Raw genomic sequence first — 25275 nt, 5'->3', positions numbered from 1 at the left:
TGCTGGCTGTGGGGTTCGAACCCACGCGCACTTATGTGCAGAAGATCTTAAGTCTTCCCCCTTAACCACTCGGGCAAACCAGCTATTGATGCATTATTTTGAATTACAGCCTACTAAAACCGGTGAAGGCCGCTAGCAAAGAAGATTTCATCATCGATCGTTGCCACGACCATACTTCGAGCCTCCAGTTTCGCGGTTTATGCCCCGAATTGCATGTTAATTTAATACCGCAGGGTCACTTTCTTGCTGTTTTTTTTTCATCGATCATAGGTTATAGTCTTAATCAACGCGAGGGAGAGAAGAAAATAAATTGTCAATTCTTCCAACTAAAGTAAATTAAATACGAACAAAGGAATTACAAGTTAAATCAGGTAGATCATCCAACCAAATTCTTGGTTCCCCTCGACAAGAAGCACGGCACCCATGATGCAATCTCGCTCTCATCCGTATCGCCGGCGCCCATGTGGTAGATAGAGAACGTCGGTAGAAAGTTCGAAGTTGCATTTGTATTAGCAGTAGAAATGGATAGCATTTTGGTGGTGGATTAGTGAGGAAAGTTGACAATATACCTTTGCAAATTTTTGTATAGGCTCGTAGAAATTTGTCGATGTATTACTGAAAGTGGTAATGATTAGTGAAAAGTTGGAATTTAGTTTTCACAGATGAGCGGATCTCATGATCATAAGTGTACACTTTTTTAGTAGTGGGTATACATATATTTTTTTGGGTGGTAAAACAATCTAGCTTTACTAATTTACAGAGAAAGTACAATAGGTGAAATGAACACTAACAAAATAATCCCCGATAGTCGATAGAAGTGAATGTCTATCAAGACTCATGAGTCAATATCCACCCATATATCATGAATTCCCTCATTTACCGGCTAATAAACTACTACCTCCTTTCATAATTCTTGTCATGATTTTAGTTTAAATTATGGAATGGATGGAGTATGGAGTACGTGATACCAAGACTGCAGAAGCTTGGCTAACCTAGCTGATTTCAAAGAGCCACATAAGCTGCCTGCCACAATAAATTTATGGAAACCGAAAGTTGTTGACCAAACCGTTGTTGTATCGTTGGACAGGTGAAAAGAAGACAAGCGATGAAAAAAAAGGACTTTCACGGCACCCTTAAAGTACTGTATGAGCCCTCCACTTCTATTAATTCAACGGATGTTCTCAGCTGGTACCTGGTAGTCCAACATGTAAACGAGAGTATACCGATTTAAAAAAGCTCGGGAGTACCTCGAGCTTAGAGGTAAAAGCATAATCATGTTCACTAAAAAAAAATCTATAAGGCTGTGACCATTGTTTGGCCGTGACAGATTAGACGGCCAGCGAAAAATGTTCGCTACTCGCTAGGCCACTGGACTGAACGCGGCTGGACTTGTCATCAGAGCGGCGTCACCGATCGACCTGAAGGAGGATGACCATGGTGAGGCGGAATCACCTGGTCGTCGGGGGGTCTCTCATGTGGGCGTTGTCGAAGTCAAGTGCTAGGCGTTGATATTTGATCTGGACGACTAGATTTCAAAAGGTTTCAAAAAGGCTAGCTCTTCTGCAGTTACATTGAATTAATTTCCAACACTTAATTTGATTCTAAATTTTCAAAAAGTTCTTAAAAAATACCTTGACGTAGAAAATGTTTTAAATCTATTTGTGTGTAAATTTTCAAAATGAAAAACATTGTATTTCTCCCTCAGTAAAGATGGAAAAAATCTTACAAAATGGCAAATTGAGATATCAATGTACTGTCCTTTACCGAGAGAATCTAATATTTTCATTTTTTGCGAAGCCCAAAATACAACATATTTTGTTCTGAAATTTACATACCAGAAGATTACACATCCTGAATTTTTTTTTGAAACTATTAAATTCGCAAAACCGCCCCCATGCAGGCCAAGCTGCAAAAATCCATTCTCAATTTATTCCGCATTGTATCATCGCCACCACCAAGGTCACATACAAACAAACCAATCTTATAACAGTTACGGCTCAAAACGTTCACTCACCCCCACTTGCAACTTTGTTAAAAAAAATCTCCCGTTGCAAACTTCTCAACGAGGTAGCAAACTAGCAAAGGGCATAAAAGTGTTATCTAAAGCACATGTCTCCCTAGGCCTGAATGTTCATAGTAAGAAATCCATATATCGTTCCTCCCCACCCCTGCAAGTATGGATTGGGGAACTTAACCCCATAGGTATCAAATATCACGCAAATTGTCCCATCCGGCCGTTGATGGCTATTTTGGTAGCTTTTTGGTCCACATGAACAAGTGGTTTTAGCCACGTGGACAAGTGTGTCGCGCCTGTTATTGCCCACGGGTGCCACTGTTCGAGGTCACGGGTGGCCACACATGGGCAAGAGCTGGTTCAGCTACTGCGATGGAGGGGTCGTCAAATTGATCCGCCAGTCGTCAGTCTGAACCTTGTGGCCCTCACCGGGAGAGATGAGGAGAGCGACAGAGGAGAGGTTCAGCGATGCAGGGTGACGCGACTCAACCAAATGCCGAGAGCGGGGCAGGGGATGCAAGTTGGTTCGGCCGGACCTACTAGAGGGTTATTTGCTTAGTTCGATGCCATGTTGGAATAGGTGCTGCATGTGGCTAAAACCACATGTCCACGTGCATCAAAAAGACTACTAAAACATCCATCAGCGGCTGAAGGAGGTAATTTTCCTGGAATTTAATACTTAGGGGGTTAAGTGCCCCAATCCAAACTTGAGGGTTAGCCTCCAAAACCCAATACTTAGGCTTTGTACTACAGTTTTGGAGGTTTTGGAGAGGATTAGTGGGGATAATTCCATCAAACACAAGAAGTTCCCATTTATTTCTAAAACAATGTTTGGTTCAAGTGTATTACCTCAGTTCTTATGAATAAAGCCCACATGCACTTCAAGACAAACTTTAACTGAATAAATTGGACAACAGTATCTCGACTATATAGTACTACATGACTGATATTGTTAGAATCATATTGAAATACATTTTCTAATGATACCAATTTTTTATTCTTATATAAATATTTGAATTTTTAGTCTTTTAAATGCAAGGCCATAAAGCTCAACTTAAAAGTAATTACGCCACTACGACATGCAAATGACACACATGAGTAAAGGGCGCTGAACAAAGCAAACAAAAAGGAAAACAAGCACATGATACAAGCAACCCCTAAAGCACGACAAAGAAGAACAAGCACAGCTAGCCCAAACAGCAACGAGTAGCACCAGGGAAGATCAACCAAGCTTAAGGAGACCCAGCTCCTACAACAAACAACCCTGAGAGCAGAGCTGCAACTTGGAACCAACTAACGCCGATCTTCAGGGTCGCGCTAGGACGACGCCATATGAAGAAAGCCACCTGCTTCTAAAACAGGATGAACTGGGTCGCGCTAGGACGACGCCATATGAAGAAAGCCACCTGCTTCTAAAACAGGATGAACTGGAGTTGCGGAGACGTGGTGCCACACCAAGCTCAGAGGAGGCCGCCCGCACGCATTGAAGAAGACCCGGGTCTTGAAGACACTCATGATATGAAAGCTCCCACAGGGGAACCCTATCCCCTCGCTCAGTCTCGGGGGCGCCGCCGGCGAGCACCACCACCACGGTTACAAATGTCAAGGAACCACCAAAGAATGTTTGCAGAAAGACGAGCCCAAGAACTACCCCGAGAGCCATGGATGTACCACACCTCACATTGCCGAACAAGCCAAGACCTACTCACGAAACACATGAGCACCTCCCCAAAGACGGAGGCCTCAGGAAGCTTGCCACGCAGGAGCGCCGCCACTGCCCGACCTAGGGGCCTAGGGGTTTCACCCGAGACACAACCAGAAGAAGAGACCACCACGATGCCTCCAAGGAGGGCCACGACGCATGTAGGCGTCACCGTCGTCGGGCTGGACACGCCAGTCAAGGCTTTCGCTCGATATCCTCGACTAGAAGGCTGTAGTGCGCGCAGACTCCCCACACAGTGCAACAGGCGGTCGGAGGGCCAAGCCAACCCGGATCTGGCAGAGGAGAGGAGATCGTGCCGCCGACCTCCAGATCCAACGCCAGAACGCCGCAATAGCCCATATGCCCCCACCGTTCGGCCCACCGACCCTGCGGTCGAGCCGACCTCGCCACCACCTCTCAGGGAACCTGCGCGTCCCTCCAAGTTTGGTGGCCAGGCGCCGCCACCACCGTCATAGCTGACGACGGCAGCGGCCAGGGGCGGAGTGGATTTGGGGCTTTTCTTTCTAGGGTTTTGGCTTTTCGGAGTCGCCCCATGTAAGAGAGCGTCCCGGGAGAGAAGGGGCTTATGATAAAATATGAAAACAAGAGCACCTTATTGATGAAAATTGAGGAAGTATTAGTCATTTTAATTACACTTTTTGTAGTATTTTCTTCCAAAGCTTAGTATATTTTCCCTAATCACAATACACTATCCATTTTAAGTGGATTGCGGATTTAAGTTTTTTTAATTAAAAAACTTAAAGGATTAGGTGAACGCAGGAGTTATGTTTTGATCCTGAATTAGAGCATCTCCAACAGGCGCGCTATAAGTTGGCGCGGTATATGACGCTGCCGCCGCGCTGTAAACCGTTACCGCGCGCCGGAGCGATTTTTCCCCCGCCGGGTGCGCCATTTTGGAGCGCGTGTTGGCGCGGTAAAATAGCACCTCCGCCGGACGCGCCATTTTGCAGCGCGCGGGCGCGGCGCAAACAACAAACACACACACCTATGCATCCAACAAGATCAAATAATTGTATAAAATTTCACAAATAAAATGTACCATCCAAATACAATACATTGTTAACAACAATAATTCACACCAAATACAACACGTCCAACATACAAAATGGCTAGCGAGCTCAAAGACGATGACGACGACATGTCGACGGCGGCGCGGAGGAGAACGCAACACCGGCGGGAAGGGGGGACGCGGAGGAGGAGCGCCGACTACAGCCCGTCGCTGGCGGTGGCGCGAGCGCCACTGTGCGGCCGTTGCTGCCAGGAGGGTGTGCGGGCGAGGCGGATCTACGCCACGGCGGCGCGCAACAGCGGGGGCGGCGACGGATTCGACCGGCGGCAGCTGGATTTCGCGCCAACGGTAGGTGGGGAAATGAGGGTGCGGGCGGGGGAAATTTCCAGCCGTTGGCTTTTCGCGCGGGCGTGGAGCGTTGCCGCGCGCTGTAGCCGATGCGTCAGATATGCCGCTCCGGTTTGTGCAAAACACCGCGCGCCCTAAAAAATTTACCGCGCCTGCTGGAGCGCCTGATTTCCTCGCGCTCGCGGTATGGCAGTTTATTTGTAGCGCGGCCTATATAGCGCCCTGTTGGAGATGCTTTTATCCCGCTAAAAAAAAACTCTTTCAATGTTCACGACATTTCTCGATTGTTCTGTCCCCTCTTGCTGTCTAGGAAAATGAGAAAACCCGCTTTCACTCGGCTTTCTCCGGCGCCGATGAGTCCATGAGGGAGGATGCGGACAGAGGCGGCGCGCCGTGAGGGAGGCGGCGGCGGCGCGCCATGAGGGAGGATGCGGCGGCGCGCACCACCTTGTGAGGGAGTAAGCTCTGACGAAGGCTACTGGAGCTTGGCTGCGGCCAGCATGCGCAAGAAGCAACCCGGGCATGCGTGGGGGTTCTTGGATCCCGACGCATCCGCCGCCTGGGTGCCGTGGGGCAAGATTGGAAGCCTCCTTTCGGCCGGTCGCCGCCAGCCGGAGCAGTGGGGAGGGCGAAGAAGCGGGGGTCGACGGCGAGCGCGGGGATCCCTGGAGCTCGATCGACGGCGGGTGGCGAGAGGCGTGTGACGGCGGCGTACGGAAGACACGTCACGCGCGCGCATCAGAGCCGTCCGTCCCTGGGACACGAGCCGCGCGGCGGCTCATCTGGGGCCGTCCGATCCGCCACGTCAGCCGCGGATGGCGATCGGAGGGCAGGGGACGCGCCAGTGGTGGGCCCGAGAAGAAATTTCGTGCGAGAAAGAAATTCGCCTGCCTGGCTGCCAGTGCCAGCCGAGCTGTATATTTGCTGCCGCACCGGCCGCATGCAGCTCTGCACCGTCGCAACAAACTTTTCTCCTCCGACTCCGAGCAGACGCAGAAGCAGAAGCAGGAGGAAGAGCGGCGGAGGAAAGGTGAGAGAGGTGATCGTCGTCCCCTTCCCCTCTCCTCTCCTCTCCCGCCCTTCTGGTTCGTGCGCTACTGATCGAGCAATTTGTTCCGCGACGACGCCATGTTTGTCCATTCCTCGTGCCGTTGTTGCTGTTCTCGATTCGAAACTCGCGAGGTGTTCTGCTTCCTGCGGTTCGTGGGCTACTGATCGCGGCGCGTCAGCGTCCTGCGGCCATGTTTATTGATTCCGCTTGCGATTGTTGCTGTTTTCGATTCGAAGCTCGCGAGATTCCTCTGCTTCTTACGGTTCCTGGGCTACCCATCGTCATCGAGCAGAGCGCGGCGCGTGAGGAGCGTCCTGTGACCCATCTCGTTCCACGACGACGCGCGCCCATCGATTCATCTTGCTATCGTTGCTGTTTTCGACTGTGAGATTCTTTCGCTTCTTCGCTTCCTTGCCTACCTACGCATCGAGCAGAGCGCGGCGTGTTCATTTTGTTCCACGATGACGCCATGCTCATCGTTTCCTCTTGCTATCGTTGCTGTTTTCGACCCAAAACTCGTGCGCGCGGTTCTTCCGCTTCGTGGGCTACTCATCGAGCACGTACTCGAGCCGCAGAGCGCGGGTTGTCAGCATCTCGTGACCACTCCTGTTCTGCGACGACGCCATATTTATCGACTCCTCTTGTTATCGTTGCTGTTTCTGATCCGAAACTCTGTTCGTCCTAATCGATGTTCCTTGCCGTTAAATCAAATGTTCTTAGTCCAACTTACTGTCTCTCCTTTGCCTTTTTGATCATTGTCTTGCTAATTAGCTGCTAGTACAATACCGGCAAAATTATCTGTACCCCATCGAACATCTGCCGAGTCTTCCTTCTTGAATAAATCTGTTTCTGGTTTTCTTATCGTGGCCATTTTGTTATGTCGCTTTGATGTTTAAAGTTGAGTGGTTCCTTGATGAGGTCGTGCACTCTTGCTACCGTCTGTTCGTGTCTCGTTAGTTCACCCACTTGGAGTATGTTTTGAGTTTCTGAACCTTGTATACACTTAGTATTTGGTGTGGTCTGCTTCTTGTGTAAGATCTTCGGTGCGAAGCATAGTATTACGATTAGTAATACGGGTTCAGTTTCGTGTATTTGGTTCTTGTGTAATTCTGTTAGGAGAATGCGATTTCCTCATAGTATATAAGCATCCCAGGATGCAATCTGTACGTCCAGTAACATGATGGAGCTACTTAACCCTTTACCAATCAAGTTTTCTGACATATAACGATCTGTCATGCTGTCAGTGCCAATACATTCAGTTATCTTCTTTCCTAGTTATCTTCTTCTTCTTCTTTTTGGATATCATTTCTTAGACTACTATACTCATACTTAATCTTTCAGGAAAGCAAACCCTGCAATGGGTCAAACCACATCTTTACTTGTGAAGTCTACTCTTAGAAACGAGAATGGCAGAATTAAGTATGCCACGTCATCTATGCAAGGATTGTGCTCGCACATGGAAGATGCTGTGAGTAATGTTGCACTAATTTGTACATCTTCACAAACATTTTTGATCAGCTGACAAGTAATTGTGGTTAAATCTCAAGCTTGACTTTCGATCTTGTTGTTTTTCAGAGTGCAGCTGTCCTAGATCTAGACCTTACCGGTTCCACATCATTCTTTGGTGTTTATGATGGCCATGGAGGTTTGATCTTCATTTCTCATCTTGTTACAACAAATCGAAACATTTGAACTTATGACATCGTTGTGATGGGGCAAATATTTCATGTGCTGGAGTTGTGATTATTGTATTCTCAAGTGCTGTGACTTGTGAGGAATAATCAAATCATTCCTCTGATCTTTCATTGACAGACGGGTGTATGTCATGACTGTGTTTGAGTGTATCATTGCAGGGATACCTAGGGATTTTCAGATAGTTGTGTTCATCACATTCTTTTGAATATAAGCTTCTATGCACATTCTGTTTATTCCGCATTCTTGTTCTCTTATATACTTATATGACGATGGCAGACTTAGCAATATATTATCTGTTTCAGGAGCTAATGTTGCACTTTATTGTGCGAACCGATTTCATACTGAGCTTCTACACGATGAAGATTATCAGAACAATCTGGATGATGCAGTGGGGCACGTGTTTTTCAGGTCATTTAACTAAATCATGTACATATATCTCAGGCTCCATAAGTTTTATCCTTTTTCAGTTGTCAAAGGTAAAAGTGTCAATATTACACCTGTTTGTTCATAGGTGTCTTGTTCTCATAGAAATGAAGGTTGGGCATGTTTCATGTGCAAACATGAAATATGTAATCACTGTTCCTGCTCAAATGTTTCAGAATGGATGAGCAGCTTCGAGAAGATGATGAATGGAGGGCATTAGCTAAACCCCGCCGCCGTTTTAGTTTCAATTTGCTAAATTGTCTCAAGGCTCCTGCTTGTGTTAAGGTATGGTTTCCTCCAAATTAATTATCAAGTAATTAATGTGCTTCAGTATCAAGCTTTTGAAGAAGTTAACTAAGATTGTATCGCTTGGATAATATTCATACTATAATCTGTAAAAACGAACATGGAAGGGGTCAATTGGTGTGATATGGAATATGGAGGCTGCTCTACTGCACTATGGTACTCTCTGGAGATATGCTTTTGAATTGGAAGTGGTATACATATTATCCTTTATCCAATTTTTGAGTTGGAAGTTGGAGTAGTTGTTATGTTGAGTGCCTGGTTCATGAGCTGGAGGTCAAATGCTCCTAAGTTCTCGTTGGTCATTGTACCTTGGATGTTATCACTTATCATATTCCCAGAATCAAGGTATGGCATGAGAAATAGCTGCACCTCTTTCCGTGTGCTCGAATTCGTCATTCATTCTTGCAGTTGTTTGCTTCTTTATCAAAGGGAACACAGAAAATGTTGTTTCCTCTCATTGGCTGTCACTATTTTTTTATTCCATATAAGAGTTGAAATTGGTTTTCGTATAATTTAGTTTGGAAACTTTTTCATTTCAGGGAACCCCTTACTCTGAAGGAAGCACAGCCTCTGTGGCTCTCATTAGAGGAAACCGGATCATTGTTGGAAATGTTGGTGACTCTCGCTGCGTACTCTCAAGGAATGGTCAGGTATAGTTACTGTTCCCTTATCAAATGTCTAGGTAGATGGCACCTAATTGTTCAGCTCTTTCGTCATAATAAATGCATTCAGTGGGTGCCTAAAAGTCCTTTTATCAATTTATCCAAAGGCAATGGATTTATCCACCGATCACAAGCCAAACCTTCCAGATGAAAGTCGGAGAATTCAAAATGCTGGAGGGCGAGTAACCAGGGATAGGAAATATTTTATGTGTGCAGGACAGAAAAGATTTCAGACGGGCAGCTATCGTGTTAATGGGGGTCTAGCCATGTCTAGATCTATTGGTATAATATTATTTGATTCTTTTTGGTCAAATGCATACTTGCAATCTATCTACTCCCTGCATTTCATTATAATTGACAATTTGCCTACTTATATTTCAGGCGATTTCAATTTCAAGTCAAACTGTTTGCGTGCTACAGAACAAATGGTGACATGCAATCCTGACATTCGCACTGTAAGTTTGTAATTTAGTTGTGTTACAAGTAGAGTATAAATTGTTTCCATGGGTGTCTTCTAATGGAAATTGTCCTTTTTTGCTAGGCGGTCATAACGGATGATACTGAGTTTCTTCTTATAGCAAGTGAAGGCATCTGGTTAGTCCTCGGTTCATTTTTTTGAAGTGGTTACTTTATTTTGCTTCCCTTTAAGTGTAAATTTTCGTCCAGAATAAATCTACTCCAAAATGATGGTTGTCTTGCACGTTTGAGGACAGAAGAATATATCCAGAGCGTCTTTTACATTTTGATTCAGTTAAACTTGTTGTGGCCTGTACTGGTAGCTTCTGAGCTCATGCTACATAATCGCATGTGTAGTGCTTTTCTGTTTGGTTTCTTATATTGGGGGACTTGAAGTTCAGGAACATGTGCCAATCTTACCTTAGCTACTTGGAAATGTATGCTTCATTCATCTTGCAAGAGCTTGGTTAACAATCTTACCACTTGATGAAACATTTACACTGATAAGAATCATTCTAAGTTGTGGAATATCTTGTAGCATTCTGCTCAGCTTGGAGAATGCTAAAACTAATCGAAGAGTGAACTCAGTCACCATGTCCCATTTAGTCATTTTTTTATGTTTCAGTAAAGTCATTCGTACTACAGAATTCAAATTGCACGTCTCTGTTTCCCCCCTGTTTCAGGGATATGTTGTCAAGTCAGGGCGCGGTGAATTTTGTACACCAGAAGTTAGCAAGTGTAAGCCTTTCTTGTACTCATTCATTCATTCTTCCCTCTCATCGCTAAAGTAAAAAAACAAAATTCCTACCGATGAGAAGTTGTTATGAAAGACTATTTAGAATCTATCTGCTCATGCATGTCCTGCGCATGAATGATCTACTTGGCTATTCGACAGTTTATTGATACGTAAAGCCTGCAATTGAAGTACATATAGCAATAGCAAGTTTTCATTTATGCATTTGTTGATAGGATTGTCACTCACATATATGCTGTGTCAACCAACGCAGGGGACGAGAGATCTGCGTACCATTTGTGAGGGGCTTCTTGATCATTGCATTAAGTCGAAGAACAACATGACCGTGATACTGGTTCAGTTCAAGCCTGCTGCCAGAATTCCTCTTCCTGCTCCGCCCGCCGCCATGCCAGTGGCCCAATCAAGTGCCAGTGAAACTTCCAGTGGCACAAGCAGGGAGATCAATGAAGATCCTCCTGCCTCTTCCAACAATGCCTAGCTCCTTGTAGTTGTGAGTTTTGATTGAGAAGAGAGCTCCTGGGTTGCCAAGCGTGCAGTGCTAGTTGGTTTCCTATTTTGCAAAGAAGGTGCCTCGATGTGATACCTTTGCCACTATGTAGGATGATGATATACCATGCGTAGGAGTAGTCGGCCCACTTATTCTCTCGTATTGCTTCTTCCTGGTAACTGTTTAGGAGATTTTGCCACTTGATGTTGGATTTACGCACTTCGTTTTCTGCTTCTGATATTGGATCTGGAAGATGCTCAGTCTGTCAGTCGTGTAGTGTGTCTCTATTCCTTCAGAATTCCTCTGTGCTATGCAGTATTATGCCTTCAGAAATCTTTCTTGGAACTTGAAGATGCCTAGTCAAGTAGTGTTTCTGTAAATGCCTGCCGCCTTCAGAATTCCTCTTTGTTATGCAGTAGTTCTATGCTTTTTAGCTTATATCCCATTTGTCTGGTGTGCATTTTGTGATCGTTTTGTTCGTTTGACTCTTAGCCAGGGCACTGATATAGCTTCAGGAGCCATGCGCCCAACGGGCCATCACATGGACCATGGAGCAGTCACATAGAACCAGTCCACCACCACAGCGTAGTCGACAGTCTATACTGTTTACCCCTGTCGTACTCTATAAGTCGATGGATGTGATCAACCAGTCCACCACACCGTAGTGGGAACTGAGGAGGACAATATCACGCTCGTCGTCTTCGCGGTCTGCACTGCACTCACTGGTGTCAAGCGCACCGTGATCCTCCCCATCGCGTTTTTTTTCTTTTCGATAAAGGGAATATATTAATATCGAGAGATACCAATTACACCCAGCCTCTGCAACAACGCACCACCCTAATGGCACTACGTCGCCCCGAAGCGCGAGGTGAAGAGGAGGAAGCATCTGACCTTGCATGGCAGCCAACGCCGCAGCCGCCTCGCGACAGGCTCTACCTCCTCTGCCCCAAGGAGTGCTAGGAAGCGTCGACATGCACAAGGCATCACATGTTGGGTTCCGTGAGCGACCCCACCGACCACTATCGTCGTCTAGGGGTTTTGTTTTAGGTAAATTTCATTCAAACCTTGTAAAATATCATCAAATTTAAATGAAATTTTAAGTTTAAGTTAACTTAATTTTTTGGCACTCCCATTTAGGGGACACCTACTAGAAATCCTTGGCACGCCCGTTCCCATAGGATGATCGTTAGGCGAATATAAAAGTCAATAGCATTGTCCCAAAAAGAAGGGCCGATGGATAATGAGGTATTTTTCTGAAGTTGTTGTGAAAGAATGTGTTAGTATTTTTATATCAAATAAGAGAGGCGATAAATAGTGGAGTATGCCTCTACAATCACCGTGAGGCAATAAAAAAACAAGGTTTTTGATGCAATCAATAAAAAAAGGTAATAATATTTATTCGAATAAAAGAGACAACAAATAATGGAATATTTTTTTATCCCAAATTGTTGTGGAAAAAGGTAGTACTATTTCGTGATTGTGAGGTGATCAACAAAAGTTAGTAGTGTTTATGGAATAAAAAGGCGCTGAATAGTGGAGTACGTCAGTAGGGTGGTAGTGAGGCCATCAACAAAAGTAGGTAGTAATACTTTCCCCGAATAAAAGAGGCGATGTATAATGAAGTATTTTTTAAAGTTATTGTGGAAGAAGGCATTAGTTTTCTCATGGCGATCGTGATCAATAGAAGAAATTAGTAGTATTTCTCGAATAAATAAAACAATGAATAGTGGAGTATTTTTCCCAGATGATAGTGAAAAAGTCACATTCACCATTGAAGAACTGGAGCCAAAAAAACTAGTGCTGCAGATGTGAAGCGATCGTCAAAAGAAGGTAATAATATTATTTTTTCCAAATAAAAGAAATTACTGTTCAAGATCTACTTGAGGTCCTTTATTAAAGAAATTACTTCGGAGGATCTTTGCTCGCTTCGGCGCGGCGGCGAACACCCATGCTTCCCCAATTGTTGTTGTTCCTGACGGAGGCATGCCACTTTTCATCTGCGGCCACTTTGGACTCGATTGTTTTTCTGTAGTCACCTATAGGGTGCTTACTGCAAAAAAGTTGGAGCATGTTGTAATTTTTTTTCTTGAGGTTCTTTATGTAATTTTTTCTTGAGGTTCTTTATGTAAACATTTTCTTGAGTCCCCTATAGACTCTAGGCCCAAGCCTTTAGGTCCCCAAACGATTCCCCAAGCGCCTTTGGGGCACGCTGGGCAGATAATTGTGCCCATCCGCGTGCCCCAAAAGGCCGATTCGATCCACGTGACCCAATAGTGTGTATGGCGCTCCGAGGCTATTCCCGCTCAGGAAGGCTCCTTACAACGACGTGACGAGTGGCGAGAGGCGAGCCAGTCGTGTCATTGACACAACGGCTAGTCCATATGCCTCACAATTCTCGTACCTCTTTTATGTCTCCCGCCTGATATTTCATATCTAGCTCTCTCCCGTCGATACGCTTTCCCAACCAAACCTCGTTGCCACCGCCGGCATGCACGCGACCCTAGCAGCCATGGTACCGGAAGCTCACAAACCGTCATCGAAGCCGGCTGGTTCGAACTTCGAAGGGAGCGGACAAGTCGTGAAAGGTGTCAACGGCGTAGTTGAAGCCAAACTTGTGGTCGCAAGATGATTGGGATAGAGACGTGGTGCCCCACCGGTTCGGGGTGGCGACATAGAGTGGTCGGCGTGTGAAGGCCGACATCAAGAAGACGATGGCCGAAAATGCGGTGTAGGTGGCCTTGTTTACTTCGAGCGCCATCGCCCCCGGGTGAAGCCAAGGGAGTGAAACCTACATGCCAGGGAGTGCATCACCGTCCTCACTGGACTTCTTCAATGTGGACGCCACCATGAAGGTGTTATCAAGTTTCTCGACACAGTACGCCAACAGCGAGCCGCATGGCGGATTCAATCCCAACATCATAATTTCCCAGGCGTATGACGAGCGGAAGCAACAAGTCCCGTACGTCGACCGCAATCTTCCCTACACATACTCGGCTTCACTGCTGGTTCGACGGGGTTTGCTCGAGCTCGATAACGGCACCAGATACCAGTACGACAATGGCGCTGACAACCCGTTCGATAAAATGCCTAGGAAGAAGATGCGGGGGACGAGGAAGAGGAAGAGAATAAGAAAGACCATAGCAAGGAGGATGGGGATGAGGTGGAGGGCGGCGAGACAGTGACCGGCAAAATGAAGCCAAAAGTGGCCAGCACACGAGGCCCCAAGTGGATGGTGTTGAACGATGTGTGTTTGTGTGATTCTTTGAAGATGGTGAGCATTGATAGAACCACCGGACCCAATCAAAAAAGTGGCCCATATTGAAAGAGGATCAAAACGAGTTTGATGATCATAAGTTCGTCGACAAGGACTACTCATAAATGCAAGTGAAGAGGAGCCAGGTGGGGTATCATATAACATGCAGTGAACCTATTCCATGACTACCAAGCACTTACCATACTGAAGCTAGACCGGAATGTGGCATGAGGACGGGGCTTGCCTGCGCCGCAGCTATGCGCCCATCCGTGCGCCGCATCTCTGTGGTTCGCATCTAACGACTCAGACCTTTCTCCACCCCTTCCACTGATTTTTCCAGCGAAAAGAAGAGACTGAATACGGTTTAAAATACGAGTCTCTCCGTATCCGCCCGAGTCAACAAACTGGTGGAGAGTGCGGCTAGCAGGCTGCCTTTTTGGAGTGCCCGGTTGCTTAACCGCGGAGGGCGGACGATTTTGGTCCAGACTACGCTTAGCGCCATTCCGATTCACGCGATGATGTCTTTGGATATTCCCGCTAAGTCGTTGCAAGCCCTCAAGAAGATCTGCCGGGATTTCATGTGGAAGGGGAGGGCAGACGGCAATGGCGGCCACTGCTTGGTGGCATGGGACAAGGTGACCTCCCCTAAATCTTGTGGCGGGCTGGGTCTCCCAAACCTCCAGCTGCTCAACCTTGCTCTATGCTGCCGGTGGGCATGGTTGCAGCGATTTGACACGTCCAAGGCCTGGGCGGAGTTCGACCTCCAGATCCCCGCCCTGGCCCGAGCCCTTTTTGAGTCTGCGACGGCGGTCGTTGTGGGTAACGGCGAGAGAGCCTTGTTCTGGAAGGATCGCTGGCTACAGGGCGCCAGGGTGGTGGACCACGCGCCCAACTTGGTGGCCATGATCCCGGCCCGGAAGGCCAAGGTCCGCTCGGTCAAGGATGGCCTGGCCGGTGAGTGGCTGCGGGATTGCGGACCCGATCTAAGTCCCGTTGCAGTGGTAGAGTTCTTTCACTTGTGGGGCATCCTCGCTGGTTACACACTGGTACCTGAGCAAGAGGACGCCTTTGTGTGGCGCTGGTCGGCGGATCGGCTTTTCTCCGCGAAGTCGGCATACTCTGCTTTCTTTGCTGGGACCGTGGTGGCGCCGATTTCTTCGGAGATTTGGCGCTCAAGGGCGCCGTATAGCTGCAAGTTCTTCGCTTGGTTGGTGTCTCGCAACAGATGTTGGACGGCAGACAGGCTCCAGCGGCACGGCTTGCCAAGGCCGGCCGCTTGCCCCCTTTGCGACCAGGAGACGCTCCAGCACCTCCTGCTTGGCTGCGTGGTCGGTATGGGCTTGGGTGCTAGCACGGTGGGGCAAGCTGGAGTGGATGCCCGGCGTGGACACGGAGGTTGTCCCCTGGTGGTCCTCGCTCAGTTGCACCAGATCTGTGAGGAGGGATATGTGGACAGCTATCATTTTGGTTTTCTGGTGTATCTGGAGGCATCAGAACGAGGTGGTGTTCAATGGCGCCACCCCCGCAGCGGCGGCCATTAGGCATAGGATTAGGGAGGAGTACCAGAGGTGGCGTGTAGCTAGGCTTTTCCGCTCGGAGTCCTTTGGATTTCCCGAGCCTTTTCCTTTTTCGTGGAGAGATGGAGATTAGGTTTTCCTTCAGTAGGGGAGCTGCCACCCCTTGTTGGTAGTGATACATGTCGTTCGGGCTTTCTTGCCCTTTCTTCTATATGATTAGTACACCTTCCAGGGTGTATTCTCGAAAAACAAACTGCCCGCAAGCGTCGGCCGGCCGGCGGCTCCCTTGCAAACGGAAGAAGGCAGCATGGCCGACGAGATCGCAGGCCGGCACCGGTTTCAGTTCACACGGCAAACGGTCACCGCGTCTGCAAGTTGTGATCCGGTGACGGGAGGATCTTACAGCTCTCCTTCTTCCTATAACAGATCTCACCCATCCCGATAATGAATAGCATAACAGGGGCGAAGCCAGGAAAATACTTCATTGGTGTCATTCCTTTGATTTTACCGGTGTCAATTTGAATTTCTTAGAGTATTGCTTCATTTGTAAAGGGGAATAGCAAAATTTTATTGGTGTCATTTGCATAGTTTTAAATAGCCGGCTATAGCTCCGCTATAGTCCGGCTATAGCCTTTCGAGCAAGGTGCGGCTAAAGGTATTCACGTGCTAAAAGGTGGCTATAGCCCGCTATAGCCTGGCTATAGCCTTTTTCGGAGGTCGCGGCTATATCATATAGCCCGCTATTTAAAACTATGACTCATTTGACACCAATTAGTACATGCTAGCTCCGCCCCTGCATTTGTGTTTAAATTGTTCACGTGGGGAAGGAAGAAGGAGCAGTTTTAGACTTTGGATCCATATATTTTTTCGATAAAGGGAATATATTAATATCAAGAAGATACCAATTACACCCAGCTTCTGCAACAACGCACCACCCTAATGGCACTACGGATGCACACAGCCAAAAACAAGAAAAGAAAACTAAGAAATAAAAGTCCCGCTACAGTATCTCGGGCCTAACAACAGCAATACATCCACCGCCAAGACAACACCTGAATTACAGACTAGTCCCCGCTCTCAAAACAAATGCCTCCACCAAGGACATTGCCAGGCACAACCAATTAAGGCCAGACCTTGGGTTTTCACCCTGAAAGGTAGGACTCTGCACTTCACCTGTGTTATCGCCCCCAGTTTCATACCGCTGCTGTGAAGCCCGAAACACCAAGCAAGTCCCTCAACATCATAAAGATTTGAACCTCCCTTAGCTAGTCCTCCCCTCTGACCTTCATGAAATTCTCTTCTTCCGACTTTCATCATGGATCCATAGTCACTTGATGTCAATCAAAGAAAAAGAGCTTCGCGCCGCTCCCTCCAGAACCAATCGGTCGGAATAAAAACATGGGTGCGCACGACCGAATACCTCCGATCCAACAAACTCCAGGCAAAAGCACTGTTACATTCATCGGCGGAGCCTTCCGGAACTCAACACTCCGGCCAGATCACGAGTCCAGGCCTCCGGTGGGTTCTCCTCTTCACGCAAGAGAGGCCCTAGGACCGCCGCCTTTATTCAGGTCGGACCCCCACGTCGGCGACCATCCCGGGCTGGCCACTCCAACCCACCACCGGCGACACCGACGCCGGCTTCCAAGCTCCTCCATCACGCCGCCGGAATGCAGTGATAGATCGATAGATCCACCACCACCAACCACAGGCCGACCCTCTCCGACGAAGAAGATGGCCACCTCCACCGTCGTACCCAAGGCTGCTGCCCCGGGCGACCTCGTGTGAGATCGCCTCCACACACGGCCTAGAGGCGGGGGGGAAGTGGCGCAGATCATGGCCTGGCCGCTGCCCGCCACCAGCCCCTCCGGCTTGCTGCGGTGAAGTCCGGCGGAAGGCAAGGGCTGCCGCTTCTGGCCGATCTGGCTGCCACCGCCGCCCATCTCCAATTCCGTCCGGCCGCAGCGAGCGTAGAGGGCTCCCGGTCGCCGTCCCAGCGCGGCAGCAAGGAGAGGCCACCGCCGCCGCCACGCCCCGCGGCCTTTGCCCGGTGGCGCTACCGGCGGCGGCGGCGGCGGGGTGCGTTTAGGGTTGGGAGGGGTGCGGGTTGGATCCATATATGAGAATCACTAATCAACAGATCGCGTAGAAGTGAAGAACCAAAGAAAATCTTGACTTAGAGAATCAAAGCAACATAATGAATGCCCCTTCTTCCGATGGCAATCTGGCATGGAGGAAGTCTCCGACCACCATCAGAGAGTACATGCTCCCGTGGAAGACGGAGGACGTCGCGGCCTCCGCCAATAGCGCCGCGGAAGATGTCGCCGGCCAGCAGCATCGGAGAGTCCGCTGATGCGGACGACCAAGGACCATGCCAAGGACGTCGCTGGCCGTCACCATCCGTTGACCTTCTCCACCCACAGCGTCCCGGAAGACGTCGCGGACCATCAGCGCCGGCCGCATGCCCGTATGGCCACTTATGGAGAATTACTGCAAGACATGTATTAGTATTCGGGATTTTCTTTACCTAGAAAAAAAACGAGTGGGGAGGAAAAGGAAAACTAACCGTACGATGCTTAACTAAAGGCACGGGCGCACGGATGGGCGCATAGGTGCAGCGCAGGCAAGCCCCATCCGTGGCATGAATGCGGGCAATATGGTAAGCACTTGGCCGTCTATGTTGTGTGTGTTATGTTGATCGACTATGCATTGATGTCTTTGTATTTTCTTGCTTTAATTGGACCATGCACTAGCCTTGTACCGATCAAAAAAACAAAGGCAAATGTTTTCCTCATGAAGATGAACCGACATCATTTTACATGTATAGTTTAATATTGTTGTCTATAACATTGACATCCTCTTGTATCAAGCAGTTTTTCTCGTTTACAAAAACACAGAATGCAGGCTAACCAAAGGTATAGATCTCATGTTGCAGGTCAAGTCCAAACTGAATAAAGATATGGAGATGGTGCGGTAACTAAGAAACAGCAGATGATGCCACGTCTGGAACCAACGGCATATAATGGCATCATCGTCTTTCCCAGGGCGAGTGTTTTACTCCTTGCCATCTGCAGCGCGGAGGGATCCAAGCTGGACCGGCGCCTGGGTGCCAACGACCATGGATGTTCCGTAGGCCGCCATGTCTTTGCCTTCAGACTTTTCTTTTTCAATCTGCTCCTTGATCCAGAAGTATGTTATCCTCAACCCGTCCTGCAGGAATAATTTGGATCCAGTATCATGAGTATTGATCATTTAATCTGGGTGGCTGAACACAAGAAAAAACTGTACAAAACTTTGGGAGGGTACCTTCAGCCTCATGGTTGGAGCCCAGCCAAGCTTCTCCTTGATGAGTGTGTTGTCAGAGTTACGGCCGCGGACACCCTCGGGGCCAGGGATGTGGTGGATGGGCAGCTGCTTGTCCTCGAAGCCAAGGATAATCTCAGCCATCTCGTTCATGCTCACCATTTCGTCACTCCCGATGTTCACAGGCTCACAGAAATCAGACTTCGTTAGCCTGAAGGCATTTGGAAAAAAAATACTACTTAAGCTGACCATAGAAAATAAATTACTCCTTAGCAAAGTAGAGGACCTCACGATTGCTATATGATTTTACAGAAGATTTTATGACACTGGAAAGTAATGGCGGGATGGGAACATAAGATTCACTGGCTCAACATGATAACGCATAAGCAATAGGGTGTCAAGTGGGATCCCACCTAAATCCCATTTGTAGTGCATTTTGCATTTCTTAGTGTAAATTTTGACATAAATATTTTAACTAAAAAATACAAAATACACTAAAAGTGAGATCCCGCCTGGATCATCCCACCTTGACACCCTAATAAGCAACACGCTATGATAAGAATAGCCTATGCATCTACATAAAATTTTGCGACAAAATACTGCGAGTTTCCTAAAAAAGCAATGGCATCGTTATTCGTACCAACCTTTGGGCACTACGTAAAAGATAAATACGTGATTTCTTGTTGGGTGAGTACAATCAATTAAGAAACTACAAAACAAAGAGGTGTTCCTCACACTGTAAGTTCTGTTCAGTAAAAAATCAATGTTCCATTTGATTATCTGAAATTTTTAAGTCTCACAATAGCTAGGACAAATAATGCTTCTCTCTGAACTAAAGCTGCAAGCATTCAGTCAACATTTCAGCACAAATCATCTTATTAACCAAGCTAGGAAGGGAAGATTGATGCAAAAATTAAATTTATGTAATTCTAAGGCATATTTTCATGAAAAATAGGACATATAAGGAATGGGTTACATAGCAAAAGAAAATGTACTGGACTGTAAAGAACTTATGCGCAAGGTCTTTCTAACCTGAGGACACCCTCCACACATTCATCAATGAATGTGAAGGATCTAGTCTGCAGACCATCTCCCCACATCTCAAAGCGGTCAGTGGAGGTTAGAGCCTTTCTGCAGAAAGCAGCAGGTGCCTTCTCCCTTCCACCTATATAGCCAAGTAATTGTCAGTCATTATGAATAACAACCATAGATATTAATAATCACCAAAAAACAACTTACCCTTCCATGTTCCATATGGGCCATAAATATTGTGAAAGCGACCAACTCGGCACTCTATGTCGAAGTCCTTTGTGTAGTGCTTGCACAGTTCCTCCGTCGCAAGTTTCTCCAAACCATAAGCATCTTGAGGCTAAAGATTAGGCATCACTGAAGTTAGTGCCATTTTATCATAATATAAAAGGTTTCAGTGCAAAAAGGAACATGTATGAGTGTGAAGAGATTATGAAACCTCTGCGGGCCAAGCATCTGCCTCCTTCAAGCTAACAACAGTTTCCAGCTGCTTAAATTCAGGGTAGATACAAGCACTCGAGGCATAAAAGAACCTACAGGGAAGCAGAAGCGAAGTTCAATCATATTTGGTGATAGCATATTCTTCTCTGACTCTGCTGTTAAGGTTATTGTTTTGTTGCTCTACTTATGCTTTTTCCCTTCCTTCTATCAGCGTGACTACACAAAAATTGTAACCATGCATTAGGTCAAAAAATACTTACAGTTAAACACATTATCATGTTTCTTGTCATGAATTATTACATAGTGGAAAGCCCCAATGGACATTTCCTCTATACAGGCCAACCCTGCAACCCAGACCCTTCAGGTCAGCAAAGCATTATATGCGGCGCCCAACATGCACAAATAGTATGTGCTCTACACAAACATTGTTTACCAAACCATTTCAGGTTTGAAAAATTTAACACCAATTTTGTAGCTGAACTTTGGAAGATACTACATGGTGCACATGCAACAGACGCGCCCCTCTAGTACATGCTACATGCAACCCACATACAGGCCAACACGAACATTTATGTCAATGCTGCATGCTGCACATGCACTGCATAGCGACAATAACTTTCCCGTGCTCGGTTAGTGTCTTCAACATATCGCTTAGTGGAAAGTGCCCGAAGATGGATTTCCCAAACTGGGCCAATCCGAACCCTTCACTCTGGCAAGCATGAATGTTTTATGGCGGGGAAACAGCAAGTACTAATTTTCATAAATACAATAATAAATGTGAAACATTCGTTCATTCAAATCTGCAAATTCAACAAACTCATAACTACATCCTCTTTATTTATTAAAATTAAAAAGTGGACATACTACTACCCAAGGCAAAGTATATGAGGTTTTTCATTTGGAGCGCAGAACAGGCAAGCCTAAACAGGCCTTAGGCCCTTAGCATCTTACATTGAAGCACACAAAGGTCGTATAAGGTGGAATGTTACCTTTTGACACCATTGATTCTACCAGCCTCAAGCATGTTAAAGCTGATCATAGTGTTGTTGTACATGATGACAGAGTGGTTGGACTGGATGAAGCCCATCCCTCCCATATCAGCCGCTAGGTTGAAAACATGGTCAACCCCAGTGGTCACCTTGAGGCAGTTGTCCATGACCCTGAGATCAGCAAGGTGAAACTCATGGCAGAACATATCCTCGTCCATGTGCTCATTCTTCTTCCAGTCAGAGGCAATGATGTAGTGCCCCTCGCTCTTCAGGCGCTTGGCAAGGTGGGAGGCGATGAAACCGCCAGCTCCTGTAATGGAGATCCGCAGCTTCTCAGCTGGCCAGTACAGCTCCTTCTCCAACTCCGCGTATGTGTGCTTGTCGTTGAGCGCCATTCTGCACTCACACGAGTTAAAGCGTTAAGGTGTCAACCAGATATCATAGGAATACAACAACTTGTGGCAAACAATAACATCTTTCAGCAAACAATCGACTTTGACAACTCCCAGCATACAGACATTGTTTCTAGACACCATACGGCATACAGAATGTAACTACTGAAATCATTAGGCCAAGGTGGCACGGTGGTTGGATAATTCGAGCATGTCGCTTCCTGGATAACTCGAGCATGTCGCTCTCACAGGCCGCCGGCCACCATCCCCCTCTCTCCCACAGGCCGCCGGCCACCATCCCGTCAAGAAAAATCCCCCGAAGACGGCCCCACGCGCGCGTGCCCGGAGTGGCCGCCTAAACTGGCGAGGCGGCGGCCGGATCCGGCGCGTGCCAACTGCCAAGGTGCTGGGTCGACGACCCCTTCGGCCCCGACAATTTTCTCCCTCTCTCTCACGAACTCTCCAGGGGAAAGAATCGTACCTGCACCCGGGGAGCGGAGCGACGGTGAGCTCGACCACGCGGGAGCCCCGCGTCCTAGTTTCCAACTACTCCGGATTGGCGCGGGAAGGACCACGCGGCCGAGCAGTTCGTTTCCACGGTCGTCTAGATGGGGACGATGGGGACTCGAAGTTTTTTTTTTTTTTTTAGAGCAACCACTTTTTTTTTTTTTTTTTGCACAAAGGAGGGGTCTGGAAGACCCCAGGAGCTGCCTTATATTATTTCAGTCCGTGGGAACATTTTACAAGAAGGACCCTGAGAGAAGGAAAATACAAACTGGTCCTTTGAAATTAACAGAAAAGACCCTGCTAAAAATACGGAAAAGCAATCAAGTACAGAGCCTTCTCCACCGACGACGAACTCGTCGGAGTCCCGCATCCGGCCTCCCCGCAACCAAAGAACCGGGGACGGACCACTTGGTGACTAGGAGGAGAAAAGCGCCGGCCGAGAACTCCATCCCGGGCCTCCGAATTGGAGGTTGAAGAAGCGTCGTTGAAACGACGGCAAGAGCGGCGATCTTCTTGGCCGCGGATCATGGCGACAATCATGTCAACCATGTGATTAGCACAAAGCAGCAGCAGATGAACCTTCCTCATCCAAGCGACAACGAATGGCGTCCCCTCCCTCCCCCTCGCCGCCATGGTCGGACGGGAAGAACGAGACAAACGCCAGAAGAGCCGAACAAGAGAAGGGGCGATGGAGGCGCTTATTCTTCAAAAAGGGGAGGATCGAAACCTGGAGCTCCTTCTTCTTCCACCTCAGAAGCTCTCCGGAGGCACCAGTCCGAAGATGGCCGGCACCGCGCCACAGCACCGGACAAACACTACCCCGCCGCCAGCAGACCACAACCCCCAGCACACAAACTCCACTTCTTCCCTCGCCACCACGGCCGGTCGAAGAAGAAGGAGGTAGCAGCTGCAGAGCCAGCAATCTTGCACAGCCAGAAGCTTTTATTGCAGAGGAGCTCGTGGCAGCACCTCTCACCGCAGCTGGCTCCATCCACTGGAGCACGACGACGAGACGGAGCACCACCAGCCGGCGCCGGATCCAGCTCCCAAGATCCGGCGAGAACCTCCCGGCATCAAGCCGAAGAAAGGCATCACGCCAAAAGCGGGCATCACGCCAAAACACACTAGATCTACACCTAAAAAGAACTACCCTAAATCCGGCGCCTCTCCTAGTCCATCTCCGGCCGGCTACTCCGGCGGTGAGGACATCAGATCGGCCCGGTCGCCGTCGGCTGACTCTCAAAGACGGAGGTAGGTGGGGAGAGGAGAGGTGGGGAGAGACGGACCCGAGTCGGATTGATCCTCTCCTTTCTTTCCCGAGCAACCACATATTTCATGGGTTAAGGGAAAACCTAGCGCTCTCGCGGCCGCTCGGCCGGGAGCCCGTGGCGGCGCCCCTCCCCTAGCCCCCCTTCCCCTCCGTCTCACCGCCGCCAGAGGGCGTCGCCGGGCAAAGCCCGTGCGGCACCGGCGGCGGCGGGGCCCCCTTCCCCTCGCGCGATGGTGGCGGCGCGGGCCACCCACGGCCGCCGAGCGCGCCGCGCCAGGGCGTCGGGCACGGCGGCGCGGATCCTCGGCGTCGGCGTGGAGACGGCGCGTCCCTAGCGTGCTCGTGGCGGCGGTCGCCCGGCGGAGCGGCCCCGACGGCTCCGGCGGCTGCTGGCTTCGGGCGGCGCGAGCTCCTCTCTCGGCGGGCTCAGGTGGACGAACGTGGTCGCCCCGACGGCGTGCTGGTGGCCCCCTTGGCCGGCGGCGACCCTGTGTGCCGCCCCAGGCTCGGTTCTAGCGCCTCGCGGGCCGGGCAGGGGCCCGGGCCCCTTCTGAGCCCAGATCCAGCCCCGATTCGGTCGGGATCTCCGTTTTGGTGGGTGCGTGCAGTGGTCTGGTGCGGTGTGCTGCCTTGGTAGCAAGCTTGGCCGGCGGCGGTGGCCTGTCGGTGTTGGTGAGGGTGCTTGGAGGTGTGTTGGCTTTCCCACGGACCGGCAGGGGCCTGGTGCCATGCGAAGCCATCATCTTTCGTCCCGCGAGCTGGTGTTGCCGGCAGCCACGGGGGCTGTTGGTCTATCGATCCTCCAGAAGGGCTCTCTCCAGTCAGGTTCGATGCGTCCAGGCAGGGGGTCCGGTGTGCTCGCTGCGAAGGTCTACTCGTTCTCTTCATTTTCTCCGTTGAGCTCTGAGCTGGGACGCCGGGGCGGCGGCCCTGGAAGGTGGGAGTCATGTTGGTTGGCGGGCGAGCCAATGACTCTGGTGCTGGCCGGTTACCACGGCCGTGAGGGCGGCGTGGTGGTCGGCGAGTCGAGTGTTGTGGGGTGTAGTTGGTGGTGATGTTGCCAAAGGGAAACCTTTGCCCCACGGGCCACGGCGGCGGCGTCCGCGGACGGCGTTCCCTTGTTGAAGGCGCCGTGAGGCCAATCTCCGTCCCTCTACTTCGTCCGGGTGAAAACCCAAGATCCTCGGATCGGGCGGTGGCGGCACTCCGGTGTCGTACTCTTCTTGAAGACACCGTCTTGGAGCCCACAGCGCGAGGCTCACCGTTGGTTGCGACGGAGGTGATTATTCGGCGATCTTCGGCAAGGCTTGCTCCGTGCCCTTCCCTTGTCGAGCTTCCTTGGCGCTGCTGTTCGGTTTGTGAGCAACATGGGTCGGTCCCCGGTGGTGGTCGGCTTCCGGTGGCGTTTCTGCGACGGAGGAGTGCTGTTGAGGCGCGCGTGAAAAATGGCTCACTCTCGAGTGAGCTCCGGCCCGACACTGTAGACTCCAGTTCTACCCCGAGTCCTCGTAGGCGCTTTGGCTGAGCTTGTTGGTCCAATTCTGGCTGTAGTTTCTTCAGTAGTGCGTGTGGGTGTGTGGTGTCGTTTTGTAAGCTGGGTTCAGCACTTTGTATCGTTCTCGCCGTTGGTGGCTTTGTTAATTTAA

General features: G+C 49.0%; 2 protein-coding genes and 1 non-coding gene across 4 annotated transcripts; 1 reads left to right on the top strand and 2 right to left on the bottom strand.

Annotated features, from left to right (window-relative positions):
- On the bottom strand, positions 1-83 carry TRNAL-UAA (transfer RNA leucine (anticodon UAA)). Its single transcript has one exon. It is a non-coding gene; the product is annotated as a tRNA-Leu (tRNA).
- A 5392-nt stretch (positions 84-5475) lies between these two features.
- Positions 5476-11196, top strand: LOC127319606 (probable protein phosphatase 2C 21). 2 transcript variants are annotated; one of them, XM_051349586.2, is made up of 11 exons: positions 5476-6124; positions 7487-7613; positions 7721-7790; positions 8143-8248; positions 8440-8548; positions 9109-9219; positions 9339-9513; positions 9613-9686; positions 9773-9825; positions 10371-10425; positions 10695-11196. In XM_051349586.2, exons 1-11 carry the CDS (start codon positions 5910-5912, stop codon positions 10917-10919), a joined length of 1320 nt encoding a protein of 439 aa, XP_051205546.1. In that variant the 5' UTR covers positions 5476-5909; the 3' UTR covers positions 10920-11196. The 2 variants fall into 2 exon arrangements, with proteins under 2 accessions (XP_051205546.1, XP_051205547.1); XM_051349587.2 differs by having other exon boundaries at positions 5990-6133.
- Positions 11197-18472: 7276 nt separating this feature from the next.
- LOC127319608 (GDP-mannose 3,5-epimerase 2-like) lies at positions 18473-22489 on the bottom strand. The gene is made up of 7 exons (XM_051349589.2): positions 22334-22489; positions 21461-21856; positions 20470-20563; positions 20241-20370; positions 20034-20166; positions 19005-19212; positions 18473-18908 (listed from the first exon to the last, which is right to left on the bottom strand). The coding sequence occupies exons 2-7, from the start codon at positions 21853-21855 to the stop codon at positions 18753-18755; spliced, it is 1116 nt and encodes a 371-aa protein (XP_051205549.1). The 5' UTR covers position 21856; positions 22334-22489; the 3' UTR covers positions 18473-18752.
- Positions 22490-25275: the final 2786 nt, after the last annotated feature.

This window comes from Lolium perenne, chromosome 5 (assembly GCF_019359855.2).
Source record: "Lolium perenne isolate Kyuss_39 chromosome 5, Kyuss_2.0, whole genome shotgun sequence".
NCBI lineage: Eukaryota > Viridiplantae > Streptophyta > Magnoliopsida > Poales > Poaceae > Lolium > Lolium perenne.
This window is presented reverse-complemented; position numbering and strand designations above follow the sequence as displayed.